The sequence below is a fragment of the Tachysurus vachellii genome, chromosome 9 (assembly GCF_030014155.1).
Source record: "Tachysurus vachellii isolate PV-2020 chromosome 9, HZAU_Pvac_v1, whole genome shotgun sequence".
In the NCBI taxonomy this organism is placed as follows: domain Eukaryota; kingdom Metazoa; phylum Chordata; class Actinopteri; order Siluriformes; family Bagridae; genus Tachysurus; species Tachysurus vachellii.
The window spans coordinates 14,646,368-14,671,643 of NC_083468.1; the positions used below are offsets into that span (position 1 = coordinate 14,646,368).

Below are 25,276 nucleotides of genomic sequence, written 5' to 3' on the forward strand. Positions count from 1 at the left end.
ACAATATATTAAAAGTCTAAAAGTGTTGTAAGTGAGGACTAGTGAGTGAGTGAGAGGGGGAAAGTGATAGACGTGTGTAGTGCTCTGTGCTGACATTTCCAGTGTTGAAATAACACCCACTGTGTTAAAAAAGGTATTTACAGTGTTAATTTGGGTCCATCTGGAAATATTTAAACACAATGAGCATTAATACAGCAGAGAGTTAATTCAACACACACATACACCACCCTCGCTGTAGGACATACTGACAGCTCAGACGCTACATACAGCAGACATTTGGATAACTCGTCTGACACAGAGCTTTCCCAAATGGCCAGTTATTACATACACACACACACACACACACACACACACACACACACACACACACACACACACACACACACAGTTTCCTTACTGTCCTAAGAATCATCTACTGAGATCATTATTGCAATAATTCTATATTACATCTAAAGCTAACCATAACTTTATCCACAGTTTTTTTTAAATAACAGATGCTGTGAGCTCTGTGTTCTTTTATGTAGCTCTGTCTTTTTAAGAAGGCTCATGGTTCAGGAGCAATATGCACATGTCAGCTGAACTGAACTGCACCAAACTTGCCTGCACACAAACAAACACACTCATTCAATAATAATTCTATGTTCACAACACTATCAACACAAACACTGATAACATGTTGTTTATGCACCGTCATTTTAATGCTGTTTTGCACAAAACTCATGCTGCTATTGAAAGTGTACATATGTTTACAGCCGTCATGATGTTTACTAAGCTCTAGTTACACAATGCCATTACTATCTGTACTCAGGTTGGCACTATATTTTATGTATATTTCAAGTAGCTCTCTAACAATATTGTTGGCACTGTCTGTCTGTCTGTCTGTCTATTTGCACTAGGTTGCATACTATGCACTTTACTTTATAGTCCTTAGCTTTGTGTTGTTCTATGTGTCACCATGGTCCTGGAGAAATGTTGTTTCATTTCACGATGTTCTGCATCAGCTATATATGGTCGAAATGACAATAAAAGTTAACTTAACTTGTTTCAGTAACCGACCACCATCATCAAAACTGCCAAATATTCCTGTCCTTGTTTGGACATTTGGTCCCTCTCAAGATATAAATACATACTAAAAAGTGACAGTCCTTCAATCAACAGAAACATCACAGACTTATACACACACACAGTTTCCGACAAACGCAGCCAACATACAATAAAGACACACACGTCAGCTTGAATACACATGGCGGTGCAGTATAGGTCGGCGATAGAAAGCAACATGCAGGAACAGCGTTTCCCTGGAGGCTGAGAGAACAGCGTGCAGATCCGTTTTTACCCTTGCAGAAGTGGAGTAGGCTAATGAGAAACACAGGCCTACTTCCACGTTGCTGTGTGTGTGTGTGTGTAGGTATGTGTGTATTTGTGTGTGTGTTTGAATTTTCAGGATGATATATGGAGTTTCTTGACATGCTGATGCTGGCTAGTCAGAGAATATGCATGATCTAAAATGCCCACGCAGCCATTATGTTCAATCACTCCAAAAGGCAGCTTGGAATAAAATACCTCTTCTGGATTATGTGTTTTAACATGCTGGCAGATCTCAGTTCGAAAAGACTCTCGGAAAACAGCACAGACTACACATGAATACTGTAATACCAATGAATGCTATAGTTGTCTATTGCTCTTTAACCAGTCAAAATCCATGCTTCTGTGCTCTAATTCTCTAATTGGTCCATTTATTCATTTAGTTAGTAGGACCTAATTACAACGCCTTCTTAATCCTCTGGGGTTTTTTGTTTTGTTTTTTAAAAGAGGAAATGAATACATTTCTTCACTAAGCCATATTGTTGCCCATGCATTGAAGATTCATCCTCAGTGATCATTCATCCAAAAATTTGTATGAGAAAGAGAGACAATAAGCACGTGTGTGTGGCACAATTTGAATTATATATATATATAATATATATATATAGAGTTTCCAGAAACCCTTGATTAGCTAGTGGTACTGTGAAGAGGCATAGAAAGAGAGAAGGAGAGAGCGAGAGAGAGAGAGAGAGAGAGAGAGAGAGAGAGAGAGAGAGAGAGAGAGTGAGAGAGAGAAAGAGAGAGAGAAAGAGAGAGTGAGGGAGAGAGAGAGTGAGTGAGTGAGTGAGTGAGTGAGTGTGTGAGTGAAAGAGAGAGAGAGAGTGAGTGAGCGAGCGAGTGACTGAGAGAAAGAGAGAGAGAGAGAGAGAGACAGAGAGAGTGTGTGTGTGAGAGAGAGAGAGAGAGAGAGAGAGAGAGAGAGAGAGAGAGAGAGAGAGAGAGAGAATGTTATCCCTTCCACAGCCAATTTTGTTCCCAAGGATGGCTCTGGCGTGCTCGTGGTGTCCCAACAATAGGGCTAATACTTTTCTATTGCACTATCAACAATTATTCAGTAAATTCATAGGTTTGTGAAAGGTTTTTTTGTTTTGTTTATTGTTTGTTTTTCAATGATAGATAATCGCATACTGTACAGTAGTAAAGCCAATTTGCAATTTGCAGCCATTGGCAATTTGCTCCTTTGTTAGTCCACGTCACCAGGTCCATGTCCACCAGCTGTGCTTGGAAACAGTTCCGATGAGCTTTTGTCACACACATTGACTTGAAATCACTGAACGTCGCCTGTCACACTCAGCCAATGAACGAAGTTTGTGTTTATGTGTATGGTGGTGTGTAGGAGAAGGTGCGTGTTTGTATGGAGGAGGAAGTCATTTCTGAGTTAGGGAGTTCAACAAACCTCTGCAGTTATCTCTCAGAGAAGCTAATACTATAACAATTACTCAAAATTGACAGACTGCACACAACAAAACTGTCCACCAATGGCACTTAAAGAGAAAGAAAAAAAACAGAGAAATACAGAGGGAGAGAGACGGGTTCACAGAGATGCCAGGCTCCACTTCTTAACCTGAATATGCAAGTCAAATATTTGCTTCCCTCACCATTGGTGTTGTGCCACTCCTCTCTTCTCGTCTCCATCTGCACTAAGACGTGACTGAGTACCGACAGATTAGACCGAGCTATTCAGGCACACTGCTATTTACTGTGCAAATGTGATCCATTGAAACGTGTGTACATTGTACAAAAGAGAGAAAATCACAGTGTGTAAAGGGCAACAGCAACTTAATCAAAGGACACAGTTTCACAGACGTGATACCTACATTTATCAGCCAATTACAAGAGCAGGTCACATACACAGCAGACAGTTATTTACATGTGCAGACAGCAGAAATGAGCAAAACAACATTTTACTCACAGGTTTTCCCTGAAAACTCGTCCCAATATCCTGTCATCACAGCACTTTTAATGAATAGACAAGTAATATCACCTCTAGCAATTTAAGTCTTCAGAACTGATGTTGAGCAGTTTTTTACCTTGAAGACAGAAAATGTGTGCATTTACTCTGTCTAATCTATTTACTGTAAACAAAACACACAGATGCATGCTTAACAGGGCTCTTATTTATTGCTATATTATCCGTGTTAGTGCAGGTTTGCTGTTAGTTAAACAATTAAGTGCACCTTATTCATCACTGTCTCTACATCGAGTGCTACCACTAATGCTTCAGGGACACAATGAAACTTTCAAATGTATGAAACAATTGAATATTTGCCAGAAAGAGGAAACATGAGTGCACTGCTTTCCCACACAAGTGAAACAGAGAGTAAGAGCATTAAACTAAACTAGCACTATAAAAAATGACTGCGATTTTCTATTATAATAGTACTATAAACTAAATATAACATTATTCCACTTATTTCTAGATACTTCTAGACATTTATTAATTAATTACAAATTTCAAGCTTGAAACAGCCTTGTTCTATTGGATGATCATTTTGCTAGCGGTCAGCATTCATCTGCCAAGAGAAAAAGAACAATTAAAGCTTAAAAAAAATTGGGTTTAATGCCTTATATTTGACAATAAACCTTTGACAATGTTCAATATTAATTTCATACACACACACACACACACACACACACACACACACACACACATACACACATACATATACACACACATATACACACACACACATACATATACAAACACATATACACACACACACACACACACACACATATACATACACACACACACACACACACACACACACACACACACACTTGTCTTTGGTTTAGCTTTAACTGCAGCACAGCTCTGATTATCTCTACCATAATTATATACACACAGGCAGACGTGTCACACATTTTCATGCACATGTAAAGACTCATGTTTGAATTTGAATGTCCTTAAAATTACATAATTACTAAGTACTAATTAGTTGGATCTTTATAATTACTAATGCGGCTAATTAAAGCTTTGTTCTGGCTAAATCTAAATCTAAATCCTCAATTTTCATAAAGAAATGTTTTTACTCCTTTTTTTTGTTTGTTTTTTTAGGTCAGCCAAATGTCCCCAAAAGGTATCAGATATTCCTATCCATTTGGAATAAAATGGTCCCAACTAACATAAAAATGTCCTGTCTGTCTGTCTGTCTCTCTCTCTCCCACACACACACAGCACAAAGACCGGCATGTGCTTTAATATACAAAACCATTTCTGGTACAAACACAGTCTTTTACACAACCAGAGCTGAAGAACACCTACACTACTTTAGACCCTTATTCTCCCAGTAGATCATCGAGAACATTGGTCATCATGTGTCAACTTTAGGACACATCCAAAGAGAAATATAGACGAGGTTAGCATGATGGGCAGGTGAGGACACTTCAGCAGACCAGAAGAGAAAGACCAAAACACTTGATATCCTCTGTGGCCAATTTTGCTAGACCGGACACTCAAGCTGGAAATTCATGGCACATCAATCCTACTGTTGACATAAACGTACCGACTGACCAGAGGAGCAAGACAGAATGCAATCTACTGGGCCTTTTTCAAGGAGACTCTGTAACGGGAGAAAACCTACCCATGTGTTTTCACTGTAATCACAAAAACAATCTTTTCCCTCATTATGGACAAGCTATCACAGTTCCATCTATACAAACGGAAAAGAGGGAAAAAATGTAGCATAATTTAGCTCTCTATGTGAAAATGTCACTGCAGTCATCAAATCCACGGGTAAAAAAAACAACTTTGCTCGGTCGCAACTGAAGAATCAGGACATGTGAAGGAAAGACACAATCCAAAAGGCTGCTCACAGAAATGACATATACAGAATTCTCTCAGTGAACAGAAAGCAATATGAAACATACAGATCCAATAGTGAAGCAAGCATCCTCATTAAAGGAGCACTCCTGGGACGAGAGACTGATGGCCTTTCAAGACTTCAAGAACTAAACCACAACTCACAGGCAAAGAGCCATGGACAGGATGAATTCACCACATGAACCTGGTGAATTAGTAAATTCTGGTATACAGTCAGTGGGACGCTCTTAGCAGCACTGAAACGTCTAAATGTTTGTTGTAAAAATGTTTTTTTGAAAGATAGGACCAGTGATTTTTTTATGTCAGAATAGCGAAGTTCACTTGCATTTCAGCAGCAATAATGAAATACTTCCAGAGGGTCTTTGTAGTGCTTTAAGCTCAATTAATTGGTTTAAAGGGAGTGTTGTGGACCAAAAAACTAAGATTAAAACGACAGGCCATGCCACTATAGGAAAATAATCTTCAAGGGGTGGCATCGTTGTAGGTGGATTATTTTCCTATAACAGCTCAGTGTTTTATTTCTCTCATACCACAATAATTTAGCAATTGCCATCATTAATTTATTATAATGAAGGACTCATCTTAATTTTTACCCATTTTAAAAATGTATAAACGGAATGTTCAGCTCAATTTGATTTGTATTTGAACATAGTCACAAAGCAGCCTTACAGAAATATATAACAACAGTGGCAAGAAAAACTCCATCAGATGTTATGAGAAAGGGAATCCATCCTCATCCAGGAGACAACTCACCATAATTATATTCACTGCTTCATATCTATAAGTACTGCATTATCAGGACTGTCAGTAATCACATCATCTGTATATATTACACACACTACTGATGCTGTATATTGCACAAAAAGCATAATATTGCACAATATTGTTATGTACACTTTATGTACATAACTGATCAGTCATATTCTATATTCATATTTAATACTCATTCTGTCTATATTGTGTCTCATCGTCTGCATTGTCTTGTATAGTTTGTATAGTATAGTGTTATTTATGTACTTTTGAGTCACAAACAGCTGGAACAAATTCCTTGTGTGTGTCAACACATTTGGCCAATAAACCTGATTCTGATTCTGAAGAGTCAGTCCAATTAATAAATAATTTCCCTTCAATAACTATGTATAATATGGTCAAAAAAGTGAGATGGTGTTACCGGGAATTTAACTCTAATTTTAATATAAAGGCTTTCTTGTTTAAGTTAAGAACTGTCCACTGATTGAGAAAATGTTATGCCGTGTCCTCAAAAGAAGACTATAACTATATAACCGTGAACTATAATTCTTGTACAAGCCTCTCTTTTTGACTGGAATATGGAATATGTACTGATCGACACCTGAGAATCTTCTATAAATGTTAAATAAAAGTCTCCTAACAAAAAGCTTCACCATTCCAAAGACTATAACTTGTTCTTTGTTAAATAACAGCATATGCTTCTTAAGCAGTTTTTTTTAAATATTTGGCCTTAGTTTCTGTTTACTGTTTGCATACATGTCCCTGTGTATATAATATAAACCTGTCACATATTATTACAGCAGGATTCACTGTCATAATTGATAATGAATCCTTCTGTTTGATTATTGATTATTGTCTGTCTTCTGGTGTTACATTTCTGTAGAACAGAAAACTCACTTTATGATTTTCCCCAAACACAGTATTATTTTATTCCCAAATGCTAGTAATGAACTATTTTGCCCCAATTACACCGAATTTACATAATAGCTTCACTGTTTTACATAACAGAGCAGCAATATAATGCGCTCGGGGCAGGACACTGATAGTACTTTGCTTGTATTAGTGCCAAAACAAAAAGTCCTGCCAGTGCAGTTATTATCCTGTGTCTCGTGCTGCTTAAAGCTGCCACAGTGCTACTGGTTACGTGGCTTCTCTCTCTCTCTCTCTCTCTCTCTCTCTCTCTCTCTCTCTCTCTCTCTCCCTCCCTCTCCCTTTTTCTCCCTCCCTCTCCCTCTCTGTCACTCTCCCTCACCCTCTCTCTCCCTCTCCCTCGTTGTTTATTTGATAACAGGCTTCCACATATGCCAGTTTCCATTAAGCAGCATGAGATTAACATTCCAGTAGTTACCCACACACACACACACACACACACATGCACACACACACACAAAACAAAGCAATATTCGTTTTAAACCTTCAAATGTTTTAAACATTAAAACAAATGAAATACACACATGTATTTACACACATGCACACATTCTCTCTCTCTCTCTCTCTCTCTCTCGCTCACGCATACATACATACATACATACATACATACATACATACATACATACATACAAACAAACACACACATGCACACACACACACAAATACAAACACACACAAACACATCTAAGCCTATGTCTGGACAAACACATGGCCCATTTCCTGACTGTGGACACAAGTGCAGTGCGCATGCTCAGTGTTGATCTGCTGTCTCCAATTGCGAGATAAGGAAAAGCAAATCACTCAGCCATGTTCTCATGCCTCTAGCATAGCTGCTCCTGACCCTTGGATATCAAAGGCATCTTGTACCTTCACACACACCAGAACAATCAAGATTTACTAAGAGTTACTAATATCAAAGGACCAGTGACAAACAGGATAATTGAGCCAACTAGGAAAAATCTGTCATCAAAGTGATGCTAAGTGCAAAGACCAATTAAGTGTTCAGTTTCACACGCCTACACAGCCTGTCTTCTAAACACGAACACGTGACTTTTATCATGTTATCAGCAGCATCATTTAGTCTAGTGCAAGACCACAACATAGCAAAAATGATCTATATTATTATCTATTAATTCTACAATATTAAATAATAATAATAATAATAATAATAATAATAATAATAATAATAATAGTAATTAATAGTACATTCTGGAAAAGGAGGAAATTCATAGACACAAAACATCTGAAAAGAAAAATGAATACAGTGAGATTGGAGGATTGGAGATTGGAGGACCTAGCTTAAGTTAGCATGTATAGTTTTGTTTTTTGTTTTTTTCTGTAAACTGGGATCAGGGTTTTTTTGGGTAAATTTAGCTCAAATTAGTTTTATAAAAAACTTTTTGAAGAAAATATTTTAGACTCATGTCACTAAACTGGATGGTGTCAACATTTCTTGGCTTGTAATACAGAGTGCCCTTTCCTCCAAACTAATGCCTGTAATTTGGTCCGGGTGACCACAGGGAGCCTATCATTATGAAGCCTGCATGTTGAGCACTTCTGCTTGTGAAAGATAAGCAGGCGTCCAACAGGTAATCTGCTAGCCAATCCCACTAACCAGAGATTTCCCAGCAGACAACACAGCAAAAAACTCAAAGACCTATCACATGTAGTAGTATCAAGGAGGTTGTTAGTCATTTAAAATTTTAGCACAGGATCAGGTGGTAAGCAATTTCTTGATGTGGGGTTCAGGTTCAGTGGGTCACTGCTATTTAAACTGGTAAAGCATGAAATAATAAATCAGGATCATGAATTGGTCTGAGAGAGAAAAATGGGATGTGCATATATACATATAAGGATTCTCTCATTTCTGAAAAGCTCTTACACAACTGAGACATCAAAGATTTTGTGATCTCTCTCTCTTTCTCTCTCTCTTTATCTTTCACACACACACACCCACACACAAACACACACACAAACACACACACACAACATAATCTTCCACCCTAGATTAATATTTCTAGTCTTATTCTTTCCCTTTATTTTTTCTCTCAAACACACACACACACACACACACACACACACACACACACACACACACGAGCAGTGTCAAATGGCCACATCAGCACATAGGAAGAGGAAAAGCGCATGAGGCATGAACAATACCTCCTCCAACCGGTACCACCTCCATTCTTCTATCAATGTGTCAACAGCCAGAGGATGTGTGTGTACGTCCGTGCATCTGTGTGCATGTGTGTCCTCACACCTTCACTGACATCACATCACTCAGTCACTGAAACACACCCTTAATGCATCATCAATCTGCCATCAGACAGCCATTTGAGCACATACTGATCAGTGGCTGAATGCAGTTCAGGAGGTTTTAATCAGGTGATGGGAGGGCCTGTTTGACATCCATATGGTGAGGACTGGACAAATACAAGGACAAGAAGACAGATGAATAAGTGGGATAAATAAACCTGGACAATGATAAACAGGATACAGACCAAACTGAACAGCAAAAATCGATTTATTTAAAATGAATTTTGCAGATTTACCATTGAAAACAAATTCAAATGAATGGTGACCACATGGTGTAATTAACGCATAAAGTGCCACTCCAGTGGGCAAATCTATGTTAGAAGAGGAAGAGAGGGGGTTGTTTGCCCTTGAGCCAGTAGGAGTATGATATCTACCAGTCTCATTTCTGCCCATTTCCTCCATGCCTCTGAGGGAGAGTCTATAGCGTGAACCAGGATTGACTCTAGGAGGCCAGCTCCTTTAATGTCTTTCTGTGTGTGTGTGTGTGTGTGTGTCAGGATTTTGCAATTGTGCAACTCGATATTTAGTGAGATTTTCTGAGATTTTCCACAGATTTTGTCCAAGACATGTCATGTGACATCAACACATATTCAGCCAAAAACATAAAATCATGTGAATTGTACAATGAGTGCAGCTATAATAGAAAATAATTACATATGCATCATCAGTGGTAGTAGTTTAAAAAAATCCTGTGTTTACAGTTTTGCCAATTCAAGTAGTTTTTTTCCCAAAAAAGCACAAAAATGTCATTGCATCACACATTTTACCACAGCAAAATCAAGCATTTTTAAACTCCTGGAAGGACTGGTAGAGGGGTGTCTGTGTGTGTGTGTGTGTGTGTGTGTGTGTGTATGTTGACTTCTCCCAAGACCAAGGCTGATCTGAGTGGCTTACAGCCCAAAAAGTGCTAAGTGCAGACTGTTTGGCAAAAACATCTCCACAATATGTCTCACTGCAAACGGCTCCATTCGCATCAGTCTGAGCACTGAAATGACATCGGTTTAGCCCAGGCTGGTGGAAATTCAAGTCTCTGCTGAGGGACCAAAATTCTGGGCTCAAATTTAGGGAAAAGAAAAGAGACGGATGGAAACTAAAGCTGCATTCCAGCACCGAGGTCCAGCTTTCCAACCTCTCACTATTGCTTAAATATGCAGACAACGTAGTGGTAACACTGCAGGAATGTTCAGCAAAGACTGTTTTGGTTTTGAAGAACAGAGTGATAAAGTGATAAACGGACAGTGAGCTTGTTTATCCTTTGACATCATGTGAATTTATGATATAGGATGGAATGTTGGAAAACACAGTGATGAGCTTTGCAGACTCTTTAGTCTTGGACACTGAATGTGATACTGCTGAGGGTTGGTTTCTGGAGAGTTTCAGTGTTTTCTCTCTCGCACACATCCTCCATCTTTTTATCTCCGACAGTACATGCTTGACTCACACTATATATGTGGCTTCCTCCTTTAATTTCCCATCTTAACACGTTCCTTACACATTTCCTCCTACAGTCCGTCTCTGCTTTTTTTCTTTATTTTCAACTCAGCTCCACCCCCGTCCTTTTCCAATCCCTGCTCTGCTATCTTTTATTTTTTTTCTCATAAGGTGGAGAATGGTCTATGAATGAGGAGTAAATTGCTTGCCCTGTTGGTTCAAAACCAATTCTCTCTGTCTGCCACAGAGATGGCAGCCGAACGGATTACACGCTAGGCAAGGAGGGCAAAGGACATGGGCCAGAACTGATGGCTCATGCTTTAGAGGATCTTAAAAAGATCAGACTGGCACTTACCTCTCAAACCTGCCCCCTCTTTATCAGACATAACATTACAGGGCACATGCAGATACAGAAAATTCTCTTAAATTTAAAATTCCTGTCAGTTTCTGCAAGTTGATTCTAAATATTTCAGCCTAAAGAGTGCTACAAAGCACCCACAATCCCTTTCGGCAGTCACTAAGCTTCAAGGGCTGTCCACCTTCAAAGTGGTCACTTGCACCAACACAAGTGACCTATAAGAAAGCATGGTCTATCTGTTCCCAAGTCCGAACATCTATTTCAAGTTAAATACATGCCCTAAAGCCCGAGAACAGCTAAGATTTATGGTACTCGAGTCGCTCATTGATGGAGCTCATCTAGACAACGAGCAAACATAAATTCTCAGAGGGCAAAATAATCAAAGGGTAACTCTGCTTTGGGATGATTTACTAGTGTCTATATTGAACCTCCTTGTTTCCCCCATGCTATTCATCTCTGATCCTACAGAATAGGACAATAAGGCTTCCTCATGCCCCTTAAATTACAGACTCTGCAAAAAAAAAAAAAACACAGTGCTTTCACCTGAAGCCTATAATTTCAGTGTTTTGGTGGAGTACAGATGCTAGCAGCCACCTGTACTGGAAACCATACTAGAGAAACACATCTTAAGCCCTGACACCTATCAGTTTACAGAACAAAACAACACCATCTGTGAGCTCTCAAATACTTCCTCACATAGACATGCTTATTACAAGTACCTGTTAGCTGATCTCGGGGAATCCATGTGGTCGTCCCATCGCATGCAGTTCTGGATGGATGTTTCCGGTTTGTGATGATTCATGACTAATCTCCCAAACTCAAATTAGGAGGCCATTTCTATCATTAGTCTCCAGAAAACTCTTCCTTGATAAATACCAAAAAAAGTTCTGCCTGAATGGTGCTGCAATGTTTGGAACATGAAATGGATTTCCCACCCGCTCTGAGTTACATCAAATCCATGTGTTGCTTTTTGCCTTCGCTCTACTGACGTCTGTGCTTTTAAAGGGCATCGTTTCCAAATCCATGGCATTCCTCACAGCCCTTGGACCCGAATTTACAGTAATCTGTCATTTTCTCCCATTACGGGTATGTTATGGCAGATCATAAAAACTCTATACCCTGCTGACTAGAATGAAATACAGGCCTGAGTATAAAAAATCAGTTGAAGAGGATTAATGTTTTTTGATGCGTTTGCTGCAGTCAGCTATAGTAGTGGCTGAGAGGATGTGCTGGCCTTGCTGCTGAGTGTTGGTAGCAGAGGCGTGAGCAGATCAGCCTTGGCAGAGTAGACGTTCTCTCTCACTGACATTGCCGAACGAGATACACACACGCTGTGTCGAATATAAAGGAAAAGACGAGAGTCAGTGCTTACTAAACACTCAAGATATGGCTGTGTGTGCTAATGTGGGAATACATTTCTTACATGGAAGCAAGAGGCATGTTAAAGATCTTTTCAATACTTGGTTAAGATTTATGGAGTAGTTAAAGTATGGGCCAGAAAACAGGCATTGTTATATTAATCTTGCAGTTTAATTCATCAGCCGACCACGATGCAGCAGTGCAATGATAAAATGTCAAGTTGTCATCTCAGTGACTTGGACTGTGACATGGTTGTTGGTAGCAGAAGGGCTGGTATTTCAGAAGATACTGTTCTCTTGTGATTTTCACACACAACAGTGACTAGATTTTACTAATTACAAGCTTTTTTCAGCTTAAGAAAATGTTTATTTGGCTAAACATTAATGTTGGAAATAAGATAATTATTTACACATTTAACAAGAAAACAAATCAGGCTTGAAATGAATTCAAATATCCTAATAATCAATTAATCTGATTTTTGTTATAGAATAATCTCATAATGGAAAATGTTAGATAAATTTATCTATATTCAAAATGCTTTCACTTGCTAAGAAGATTTTTTCTGCTCCTGCTCCTACTATGGCATGAGGCTCAGAAGAGCCACAATCTCATGCAAAGAATCGAAAAGCCCATCTCCCTGAATCAATTTTCTATCAAATAGAGCTGCTTTTGTTGGCTATAAATGACTTGCTGTTGCCACTGCAGTAGTGGTAATAAGGTGTGGAATCCTTCCATTATCCTGAAGCTTAATCCTGCGATTGGCGCTAGAAAGGCCACCAGGCAGGGAAAGGTCGACTCGCTTGCAGGGAATAGGGAAAGCTGACGTTTCTTAAAAACATGGAGCTCGCATTAATCCTTCAGCACTGATGAGAGGGACGACTCCTCAGCGAAAGGTCAACCAACAGCGGCTGTATGAAATGGATTCCCGGTGCACTGCTCGCGTGATTTGGTTGGCTTGTTCAAGCTCATTCTCTCACTCATTACCTTCTACCATTTACGATCAACACACACACACACACACACACACACACACACACACACACACACACACACACACACACATATACACACACATACACACACACATTCCACTCTTTGCTTCTAAAACCCTGAACACACCTCCACCTAGCTCACACCACAGAAAAGGTCAACAAGGGAGAGAAAACATTGACAAGCCTCGAGTGAGACATTTCCAAGAGCATAATGCTGCATTGTTTGTGTGTGGGTGTTTAGGTAGCAATGGAGGTCATGCTGTATCAAAGAGGGCACAGAAAGCCCTGCTCATCTATTCCCAGGCTGGTGAAAATAAATTACATTAATTATGCATGACTCCTGTAAGTTTATTGGAACCGAGTCAATTATGATTTCACCTCGGCTCACATACTACTTTCTGCCTTCAGCGGAATCGTCAGCTTTATTACAACAGGTATGAAAGAAAGCTCTGGAATGTTCCTTTTATCTGTAGCAATCCATCAATAATGAAATGGAATTGACTGGTGCATACATTATGCAGAGTATTGCTTTAATTCGCCCTGTGTTTAGCAGCAAGGAGCAGTTAACCTTCACACAGATTAGTAGGTCTTCAAACAGTAGAAAACACACAGTACAGCTGCTTCATGCTGCCACAGCATAGATTAGGACACACACAACACACACACACCTTTACTCATGTCTCACACATGCATATAAACACAATTACGTAAACATGAAACACGCATAAACATGCACATTTTTTATGGCCTTCTTTTCCAAAACACACACACACAAAACCTTTACTGTGTCTCATGCAAATTCATGTACACCTGTACAATACCTATAAACTATAAACCTATAACCTTACATGTCCACATTCTTTTATTTTAATTTATTTATTTACACAACACAGAACACACACACACACACACACACACACACACACACACACTCAGGTCTCTCAGGAACGTAATAAAGACACAGACACTCTCTAGCTCATTAAAGCACAGACGGGCGAGGTTATTTTCATGCCCTACAGAGCATTTCAACACGACTAGTCATTAACCGACTTCATTTCACAAATATTCATTTGTTTCTGGAGCTTCAGGGCATGAGTGACATGCAAACTAGGAGCAATAACAGCAGCTTTGAAAGCCTCAATAGCCAATAATTCACTTACAATGGAGGATAATACCAATGTTAGTTGCTATGAAATCATAAGTCAACTCTCATCAGTCTCATAAGTCAGCGTTTTATTGTCATTCATCATTAACATGAAAATCTGGTAAACAATTAAACAATGCTTTAGATTTAACTGCTGGGACTCGACACATAAGCAGCAGCTGAGATTAAATGAGTTTTAGAGCAGATAAAATTGCTATTTAAAATGGTTCCATTTTGCACCCCTCTGCAAGATCAGGCAAAAGCCAATGCTTTAATCATTTACAAACTATGTCCTGTGTAACATGATGTGCCGTGATTCATTTCCTTCAAAAGGGCAGGAACATAAAGCTTCGTTCACACATACATTGCTGCGAGTCTCCAGTCGATGGCTACTGGTTGCCATAGTAACAATATTTATTACTAATGTGGGCGGAGCTAGCATTCCAAATCGACTTTCTTGCTGCTAAAATGAAACCCTCTAGAAGGAGTTTTTGTATATATAGTTCAGCAGTGTATAAATGCATCATATCTGAAAAGAAGGAGAAGCAGCGTGTGCTCTTTGCCATGGATCACGTGTGCTCTACTCTCTTCACTCTTATTGGAAGTCGCTGCACGACTGAGTCGATCAATATTTGCATAAAGTTTGCCAAAGGTTGCAGTTGCTCATGTCGCCGGAAATCTCTCACTGAAAATAAACGATCTCTGCTGGTTTGGTTGCTGCATGTCACAGGTGTATGTATTGTGATGATGCTGTTAGATTAGACATAGTATTAATAAAAATAAGCCCTACATAAGTATTAAATAAGTATTAATAAAAATAAGCCCTACATAAGTATTAAATAAGTATTAATAAAAATAAGCCCTACAGCTAAACAGAAAGCATGCTGAAAGAGCTACAGACTCAGCTCCATGTTCCTGTCTTCATCACGGCAGCTACTGTCATGTTAACTCCTCTCTACTATTCCTGTCATGTTAGTCTCCATTTTTCCTCCTCTCCTCAATGTCCTCCACCTCCTACCAAATAATAAGGAAGTATACACTTATAAATGCTTTTTTATGATGAAAATACTAAACACTGTATTTATTTAACATGCTAGTAACAACGACACGTTAAAGGGAGAAGCTCATAAAAAAGCCTCAGTGTGTAAATGTAGCTAGCAACATGAGCTAACATTTATTTGTCACCGTCACTGCTGATACCGGATGTGTTTAAAAGTTTTCACACAATAAGCAAGATGCTTATACTTTCATTCTATTTTTAGCTATCTAGCGAGTATAATCTGGTAGCTATGTTCAACGCTCACCAACAGACATTTGTCTCACAGTAAACCTTCAGTCTGTCAAATACTTGAGTTTATCTAAATTAGATTTTTCAGTTGGGCATTTTGTTGTTTAATTCAAAACACTTCATTTGTAACTTAATTAGTTTAGCACTTTTTAACACTGTTAATGATTTTAACATTGAACATAAACATTCATTCAATCATCTTCTACCGCTTAACCCGAACTACCTCGGGTCACGGGGAGCCTGTGCCTATCTCAGGCGTCATTGGGCATCAAGGCAGGATACCACCCTGGACGGAGTGCCAACCCATCGCAGGGCACACACACACACTCTCATTCACTCACACACTCACACACTACGGACAATTTTTCCAGAGATGCCAATCAACCTACCATGCATGTCTTTGGACCGAGGGAGGAAACCGGAGTACCCGGAGGAAGTCTGTCTTGTTGAAGATATCAACTGTTTGTTGATGGAGACTTAAGTGCAAAACTGTTCGTGGCAGTTGCACTTCTAAAGCTATCATAGCAAAACTATTCATATCAACTGCAGTCCATAGACATCTTCATGGTTTCTAAGTGGAACTATCCAGAACAATCCCATGTGGGCCAACCTCAGAAGTAGCACACCCGCTATCCTTCCTGTATAGTCCCATTCATATGATCAGATGAATTTGATGCTCCACTGCATAAGTAACTGCTAGCTGAAATCTAGACTGGACCATTAAGAGCTGTGTGTTTATTGTACTTATGATTAGCAATAGGAAGTGATTTCCTATATTTATTCATGCGCTATTACACGGCATTATTTTTGAAACAGATTTTGATTCCATTCACTGCTGTCCAAATTACAGCATGAAGAATAATGTCACATTTTGTACTGCAGCTTTCTTGCTGGACTGAAATGTACACGTTAACCACAGGTGCACTGCCTCTTGCTTATTATTCATCATTCACAGCAACCCTGCTCCAGTTAGATATCTTCTTATCCCTGACGTCATCACTTGCTCTCTCAATTCTCGGTCACGTTCTTTTTCGTTCTCACCAGCACTTGCTCGTCCCCTATTTCTGTCTGACACTTCACATGTATTGCCTTTCCTCTCGCTCTTGTTTCCTCTGTCTCTTACCTTAATACACGCACCACTGCTGCTTGCTCACTAGTCTGCTTGCATTTTAAATGAGGATCAATCCACAGACACACACATTCTTTCTCTCTCTCTCTTTCTTTTATTGACTGGCCGATTGAGGGATAAGTGAGGCCCAGTGAAGTGCTTGCTCCTCCACCCCATACCCAACACATGTAGCCCACTGAGAGACAGGCCAGGCATGATCGATGAGCAGTTGTTAACACTCCTACCAGGCGCATCGCTTCCCAGATTTACAGCAGCAGCGACAGGACAATTTGGCAAACATACAATGTCTCTCTCTCTCTCTCTCTCTCTCTCTCTCTCTCTCTTTCTCTCTCTCTCTCTCTCTCTCTCTTTCACATTCCCAGCTGCAGCAAATAAGTATCCACAAGAAAAAAAAACTGCAGACAAGTGCCCATATCACAGACATACGCACGCAAATACACACATGCACAGGAATACTCTACTTCTCTTGCCCCGAGCAGTAAACAAAATCTTCAAACAATGCATGCAAATGTCTGTGAACACACACGTAGGCTTGCGATCTCGGATGCAGCCACCCAAACACACACATGTAGGTCCTCACAAGCTTTACAGCAGAGCAAGAGAGATTTACAGTTAAGTGCAACAGAATGGGTTATGCTGAGTTCACAGCCTAACAATGGAGTCAGCCAGATACCTCTGTCTTTCATTAGCAACTCAGCAGAATCATACACCACACACACACACAGACGCTGTCGCAGCTGGGGCCGAGTCGCTGCTACAAAACAGACCAGCTCTGCTTGATACATTCTCACAATCCCTAATACTCTTGATGGAACCACACAATGGAATTCTCAGTGCAGAGAGGTCAGACCTGCCTGTGCCATGGTCCCTCTGCAGCCTATCGGGAGTGAAACAACGTCTGTGTCTGACGCTATGCTAAGTAAAATGACACCAGGCTCTGAAATCTGCAGGGCTCAGCTTAGATTTCACAGTGAGCTGTTCTCACCATCACGACAAATACACTCCGTAGTACCTCCGTAGTACATGTATGCACCTACACACACCTGGAAACTGGAACTCCCTGAGAAAATAAAGAGAAAACCCACAAACTGGTGCAACATGAAGCAATGGGGTACATGGAATAAAAGGAGGGAAAATAACTACTTCATTTCCTATTAGCAATTTGTTACCTTCATTCAAATACAAGCCATTTTGTAACCATGTGGTTTGTAAAACATAACAGCAGAATGCGCTTAAAATTAAAAAACATTCTCTATTCTTGTGTACTTCTCATTTTAATCTACTGTGATTGTTCTGTATAGCCGAGATAGTTCTGTTTCTTTTCAAAACATGCCAGAAAGAAGTTAGTGCTTTAGTAAGAGCTTTATCATGGATAAAGTCACAAACAAGACGGGAATTCACCTCATGATTCCTGCTCATTGTAGGGCACCATGCAAAAACATTCTGAAGGTATGTTCAGATTCATGAAGGTAACAGTAACAGAAACTTCACACAGAAGGTCAGGTGAGCTAACAAAGTTACCCAGCTGGTGGTGAAAAATATATAAAGTTTTCTTTTCACTATTAATACCTTCCAAACATATTTGTTGTTTTTCTACTCCTGAAAGTCTGTGAGATCCAACACAACAAATTACTTAGAAATTGCATTTTTACGTCTCCTTCAGTTTGTTCTGGATGGATGCAAATTTTTGCATGTGAATATATTCAATGCATGTGATTATATTCAATCAAGAACAATTTTTTGTGTACGACATCTGTTTGTGTCTCTCAGTGTGAACACAAGCATACTGAAAAATAGTCCAGAACAGAACATAATGCAAAACGAGACGAGTGAGTGTGTATGATAGAGAACGTGTGATCATGTGACCAGACTACAAAATATGTTCTGGTGCCAGCCTACAGCCTCTCACACACATACACAGTGTAATTCCAAACCCTGCATTCCCTTCCCATGTTATATCAGAGAGAGATTCCCTTTCACTCTCACAGGCCCTCCCCCTTTACATTAAAACACACCAACACTCACACACATGCACCCACCGAGAGACTGACAGAGAATAGCACAAGCACGTGAGTTTAATACCACTTTTTCATGCAGTCATCCTCCACAGCATCACATCATGTACACACCCAGACATGTCAAAAAACATGGCAGCTCCTTTTACTTAAATATATCTTTCTAGCTCTTGCGTAGATGTATGCAGTGCATGCAAATAAGTGTACTAATCTGTCTTTTCCAACACACACTTGGTAAAGGGAAAGGATTTCTCCTGGGGTGGCTGTAACAATGTTCAGCTGCTCTGTATGTGTGTGTTTCACTGGAGTATATGATAGATTCCTCTCTATCTAAAGTATTATACTCTACAGTATTAAACGTTCCTCAATGAGCAAATATATTTTATAAGATGCTTACACTATACAAGCAAAATGTAAAGAGCCGTCTGGAGATATAAAGATTTATACCCACAATGAGATTCCATAATGTCTATACCTGCAGCTGTTCAGTACACAAATGATATCTGCTGAGTTGTCATCCGCAGACAAATGAATGTGCCAGCTGACCGCTGGATAAAGACTCTTCCTGTGTCTCTGTGTGTGCGTGTGTGTGCTTGTGTAGGTTTGGGAAAGGCAGAGAGCTCCTCAATCATTAAACACGAATAAAGATGTGTCTACCATATGTGCTGCAGGCCTCTAAGCTGAGAGCATTGATGTGTATCAGGGTGTGTGTGTGTGAGAGAGAGAGAAAGAAAGAACTAGATAGAGATATAGAGATAGGGTGAAGTGAAACATATCTCTAGAGGAATGCGTGTGTTGCAATGTCACATGCAAGCTTAAGCATGTACCGCATCCTTTAGTTCCATCAATAGGACATGCCAGAAACCTACACCTTATAATGTATTATAAATGTGCCACATCATCTGCATCTTCCCAAAACCAATCTGAGACACATGGACGAATCCTGGCTATTGGCATCAAGTTGCCAGGGCAACCCCTCACGAATTGCTCCAGTAGATTTGGGATGATTGAAATGCAAAGGCTTACCTTGGCCGATTATTAATATGTATGTGGAGCATCATCTATGACATGCACGAAATGTCAGGCTTCAGAGCAGTGTGTGTGTGTGTATATGTGTGTGTCTGGCTGCTGTGTTCCCTGCAGAGGCCCCACTTAGCCCCCCGCTACACAACTCCACTGGCAGAAAGAGATGTGAACTTTCCAAACTGAACTGCAGGAGTGGAGAAGAGAGCCAGAAAATGTCTGGCACAGAGATCTGATTAGTTTTTTTTACCATGCACATGTTGATACAAACGCTGGTGGCAACTGACTCTAGAGTCACACTTGATGCATGAACACTTAATGTAAGGACCTGGGGGTGAGGAAGGGGTATTGTTTATGCATGAAATAAAACTTTCAATGCAAAGCTCAAAGGCTCATGCTTAGAGGTAAAAGCCATCTTCCATCAATATCCATACTGATGAGTGTTTCAGAGTCTGTTCAGGTTCGTGTCAGTGCATGAACTTATGCAGCCATGCAAATAAGGAGAATTCTTGTACATGCAGTTGTACTGAAGAACTACTGAAGAGTAATGTCTTGCTACAGGGAAATGCCTTTCAGTCACATACATATTCAACTGGTAACAACCAAGTTGGCACAGTGAAGAGATGTTCTTACTCTAAGGCCATTTTACAGGTTACACAATTTTTATTGGAGTCACTTGAGCAAAAGATACAGTTGAACCATTGTACACAACAAGCTCAGTGTCCTTAGTATGTATCTTGTTCCAATGTGTGAGTGTGACTGCAGTCTTTGTATTAGATGCTCTGAGTGCTGCATGTACAGTACATGCAGGATCTGGCTACTGTGTTTATCACACTATGTCATTCATATGTCAAACCCCTCATTTCTTATATGGTCTTTTCTGGTCATTAATTAATGAACATCAAATGGTTGAAATGACACTTTCTTATTGCATTTCAACCTTTATTAACCTTGAGTAAAAACAACATTATTATCTTATACTTAAAAGTATACACTAAGTACTATCGTACTAGTATAAAACATGCACATTGTTCTTATTCAGTAATTTATCACCAATTATAGTCTTTATTTAAAAAAAGAATTACATATATATTATACTTTCATAGCTACATTTAATGTTGTGGAACATCCTCGAAACAAGTTACTTGTTATTACTTGCATTATATCAGTTATAATCAGTCATTAAATCACCAGCCTATTGTTTTCTTTCTTGAAGCTAGTAAGTCAAAAAAGGATGCTTTTCATATTACCAAGAAACCACAAGGTAAAAATACCTCTCTCATGAAGGTATTACCTCTGGTTTTTTTTTACACACAGTGTAGACACTTGAGACTCATTCCATAAAACTTACCCAAACATCTCCTTGCAAAAAGCTTCACTGCATCAGCAACACATTTTTATTTTGTTATTTCCTAAGATTGTGTGTGCATGTCCATATGCCCCTGTAAATTACTTTACTATACTGTACTATATAATAATAATAATAATAATAACAATAATAATAATAATAATAGTAATAATAATAACAATAATCATAATTATTGTTATTATTATTATTATTATTATTATTATTATTAATATTATTATGGTTATTATTATTGGGACATTCAGTGTTCCCAGGTATAGCCTCCCAAATAATTCATGTTTGCTGTGCTTTTTCATTTTAATGTATGGCATAAACAATGTTATAATAGAAAAAAGAAGTGATAACAACTACTCTACTAACAACACATATGTATGGTGGAGAAAGAATGTGCAAAAGATTGTTGCTTGTATATTTATAGAGTAGTATATGCAATTTGCTCAGGAAATCCCACAATACACTGTAATAGTGCTCAGTATTATGGCTTTAGCTATGGGTACCTTTTGAACGACAGGGTACAGGCCCATGAAATGTCACAGCACTTATGGAAATGTTAATAGAGTTTCCGTGACACTGTACCGGACACTGTACCGGACAACTGTGTTTACTTTTCACCTGCTGCTGACGTCTGTCGTCAAGGTTACACACCTCAACAGCTGTAAACTGACATGAACACAAGAAATCTGCGTAGATGTTTGGCTTCTCTATCTCTATTAACTCTATAAACAGTGTTATGTGCCTGTAATACAGGGTTGTGTCCCTCCTGTCCCTCTCAGAGAGCTAGTATCTCAGTATCAGGTAAAGTTAAACACATGGTTACAGCTACTGAAAAGTAGATGCATGCATAAGCTAGATGCACAATGTTTCCGTGACATTTTCATTTTCCATTATAGTCAGTAGCCAATACAGGTGTTTGATTTAACCAGGTGGTTTTCTGCAGCTCTATATCCTAAATTCATTATGCATTTGTTTCACAATTGATCCAAAACCAACCATGTTAATTAACTTGTCACTCAAAGTCACTAAACTGCTCTCTCTAAAGGCACCTTGTCCTAAAACCAGCCTACACTTAAACTACAGTAGGCCTTGTGTGCGCTTCATTCACCTGCCCTGTGCGCGCTTCTGAAGCTGGACACTACATCAGGGTTTAATTGTTTAATTGTGATTTTCTAATTGTTCCTGGTAGATGAGAGCAGTGTGCACTGTACAGGGTGTGTTACTTTTCTCCTACACACCCTGTGCTGTATGAACAGTATGACAGGTGCACAGTGAGAACACAATCAGCCTCTGATTCATACACAAACTCTGATTCCTTCTGTTCAGGTCTCTCTCTCTCTCTCTCTCTCTCTCTCACACACACACACACACACACACACACACACACACACACACACACACAAAAGCACAACTTTACCGGCTAGAACGCTTTAATCCAAGTCCTTTAGCCGTAGAGAAATGCTGCTTCTGTGCACTGGCATTAGATTTACAGACGTGTCACTGCGTTCAGCTTTATAAAACAAGGCAGATGTTATTTATTTGCTTACCGGAATGGACATCTTGAGGTCCTTCTCCGTCCAACACGAGTCTTGCTTGAAGATCTTTGACCCGATGGAGCTGCTGTGTACTGCGATTTTTAAATAAACAAGGAAGCAGAGGTTTTCTTAAGCTTTAACTTCTGTTTATTCCATGCTTGCCCTTGCGCCTGTGCTGTATCTGACGCCTGAACTTTATTTCCTGATCACCTCTAAAGGAAAAGCCCACTGCGTCTGGCACAGCAGTCCAGCTCATACGAAGAGCTTTTAAAGAGCCAGATCTCCGATGCCTGGTTCCACAGTGTCTCCAGATCCGTCTGTCCTCCAGGCGAAGTGCAGTAGGGTTGTGGTTTCAGTGATCGGGAGGATTTGCTTATGCTGTTGAGACGCTTCTCCGACGCGCTCGTATTGCGGCTGTTGGAGTGCAGCTGAAGCCACACGGTGCCGCCTGCTCTCTCTCTCTCTCTCTCTCTCTCTCCCTCTCCCTCTCTCTCTCCCTCTCTATGATGGAATCAAGTTCTCTTTAAAGGTACAGACTCGCTTATAAACACAAGCAGAACCATCTCTTAAATACCTTGTTCAGAATATTGTGATCGTGTAAATCTAGATCTGGATCTAGGCTTGTGCCAAAGGCTGTAAATACACACATAATGTATATAAACCTAGAACAAAGCAGACACTTTTGTTTAGGCCATTAAACCATTTACTAGTGTATTTACTTAATGGAGTCCAGTAAGATAAAATATAGTAAAACAATCAATATAAAAAAGGAAGTACTTTCAGCATACTGTCAGAATACCATGGGCTACATTTGGCAAAAAAATGTGGCATGTTCTATAGAACAGTTGTTCTGTGTAGTATAACTATTGGCTCTGCCTTTTTTTATTTTTATATTATTATTATTATTATTTTGTTTTGTTTTTGGACTTTTTTGTTTGTTTGTTTTTTGTTTTGTTTTGCTTGAATTGTGTGATTCATAATAATTTGCAGGGCTATGATAATAAGTAGCTCTACAAAAAGGGCTTCATGGAATTTAGGTGACCCAAATAACACTGAATGACCCGTTAGAATGGCTGTTTCAGTGGGGTGAGATACATTAGGCAGCAAGGGAAGCAGGAAATGTGGAATTAGGAATGTGATGGAAGCAGGAAAACTGGGCAAGTTTAAGGATTTGAGCAACATTAAATGGGCCAAACTGGGTAAAGAGCATCTCCAAAACAACAAGTCTTTTGGGGTGTTGTCAATTTGGAGTGGTTAGTACCTAGTAAAAGTCTAAGAAAGGACAACTGCTAAACTGGTGACAGGGTCCTGGGCACTGTGGGTCTGGTCCGGTGCCAGAGAAGAGCTTCCTTTGCAGTTTAAAATGTAACCCTAGTGTAGAGTTTAAATCAGGAACCCTAAAGGGTTTTCTAGTCCCATATGCAGCAAGCTGATTCACTTTGTGTTCTCATACCTTTCTCTTATAGCCAACTGTAACGTTTTCAGCTATTTGTGCTGGTAGGTACTAACCACTGCGTATCGTCAACAACCCACAAGACGTGCTTTTTTTATTAGCAAAAAATAAATAAATGCTGGCTCGTAGCGAAAAACATTCTCTAAATTGAGACATGTGAGATATATTAAATTAATACCTAGATTTGGTGTCCAAATAGGACCCTAAGCCTTGTATATGCAAGCACATCTGATGGGTCTAAACAAGCACTCATTATAGTAAAACCCTTAAACAGGAGTCATGTTCTTTAGAACTCAAGAGAATGTTTTTTCTAAACTAATGACTCAAGCAAAGACACACCAAGCCACCTAATAAAGTCCTGCACAGTCAAATTTATTCATGCTGAAATAGTATGATTGTAAAAGGGAAATGAATTCGAACTCCCATTTCATGTTGCTTTTTTTTACCTTTTAATCATCCAGTCATCAAAGGGTTGGTGTGCGCCAGTGCCAGAGATCATGGAAGGAAAATTAATTTGGTCTGTTAGTGCAGTTAGGGTATAGAACAGGGGCTGGCAATGCTTTTGGAGTGCCACATATGCTGCCCACAGTCGGTCCTGTGAATATTAAGAACAGGTGTGTTGATTCTGGCTTAGAACTAAATAGTGCACTAGTGAAAAACTCCAGAAAGTGAACTGTCACGGCGTAGAGCAGGGCAGCACAAACCTATTTCTGGAGCTCTACTACACTGAAGAGTACAGTTCCAGACCTAATCAAACACACATGATTAGGTCTTCGGTAGCATCTGATAATTAGACCCTGATGTGTTGGTAACAAACAAAGCAAATTGGTCGAGATCCCAGAAAGGAAATGGGCACCCCTTGTGTGGAGCATGCATTGATATATTGGCTGCCAGGAAACACTTTTGGCTTTGTTAAGATGACTTTATAGGTCATACAGAGTGCATGGTGAGTTAGGACACTAATTCAAGACACATTTCAGAGAAATGACTACTGTAGAATTC

General features: G+C 39.5%; 1 protein-coding gene across 3 annotated transcripts in view; it reads right to left on the reverse strand.

Moving 5' to 3' along the window:
- Window positions 1-23,271, reverse strand: part of bcar1 (BCAR1 scaffold protein, Cas family member) — a 66,610-nt gene extending 43,339 nt beyond the window's left edge. For 2 of the 3 annotated variants that reach the window (XM_060877841.1, XM_060877839.1), the window contains exon 1: window positions 22,834-23,271. In XM_060877841.1, the coding sequence (XP_060733824.1) occupies window positions 22,834-22,845 (12 nt within the window). In that variant the 5' untranslated portion in view covers window positions 22,846-23,271. The remainder of the gene's footprint in view (window positions 1-22,833) is intronic. The other variant, XM_060877843.1, reaches the window with a different exon arrangement.
- Between the last annotated feature and the right edge of the window lie 2,005 nt (window positions 23,272-25,276).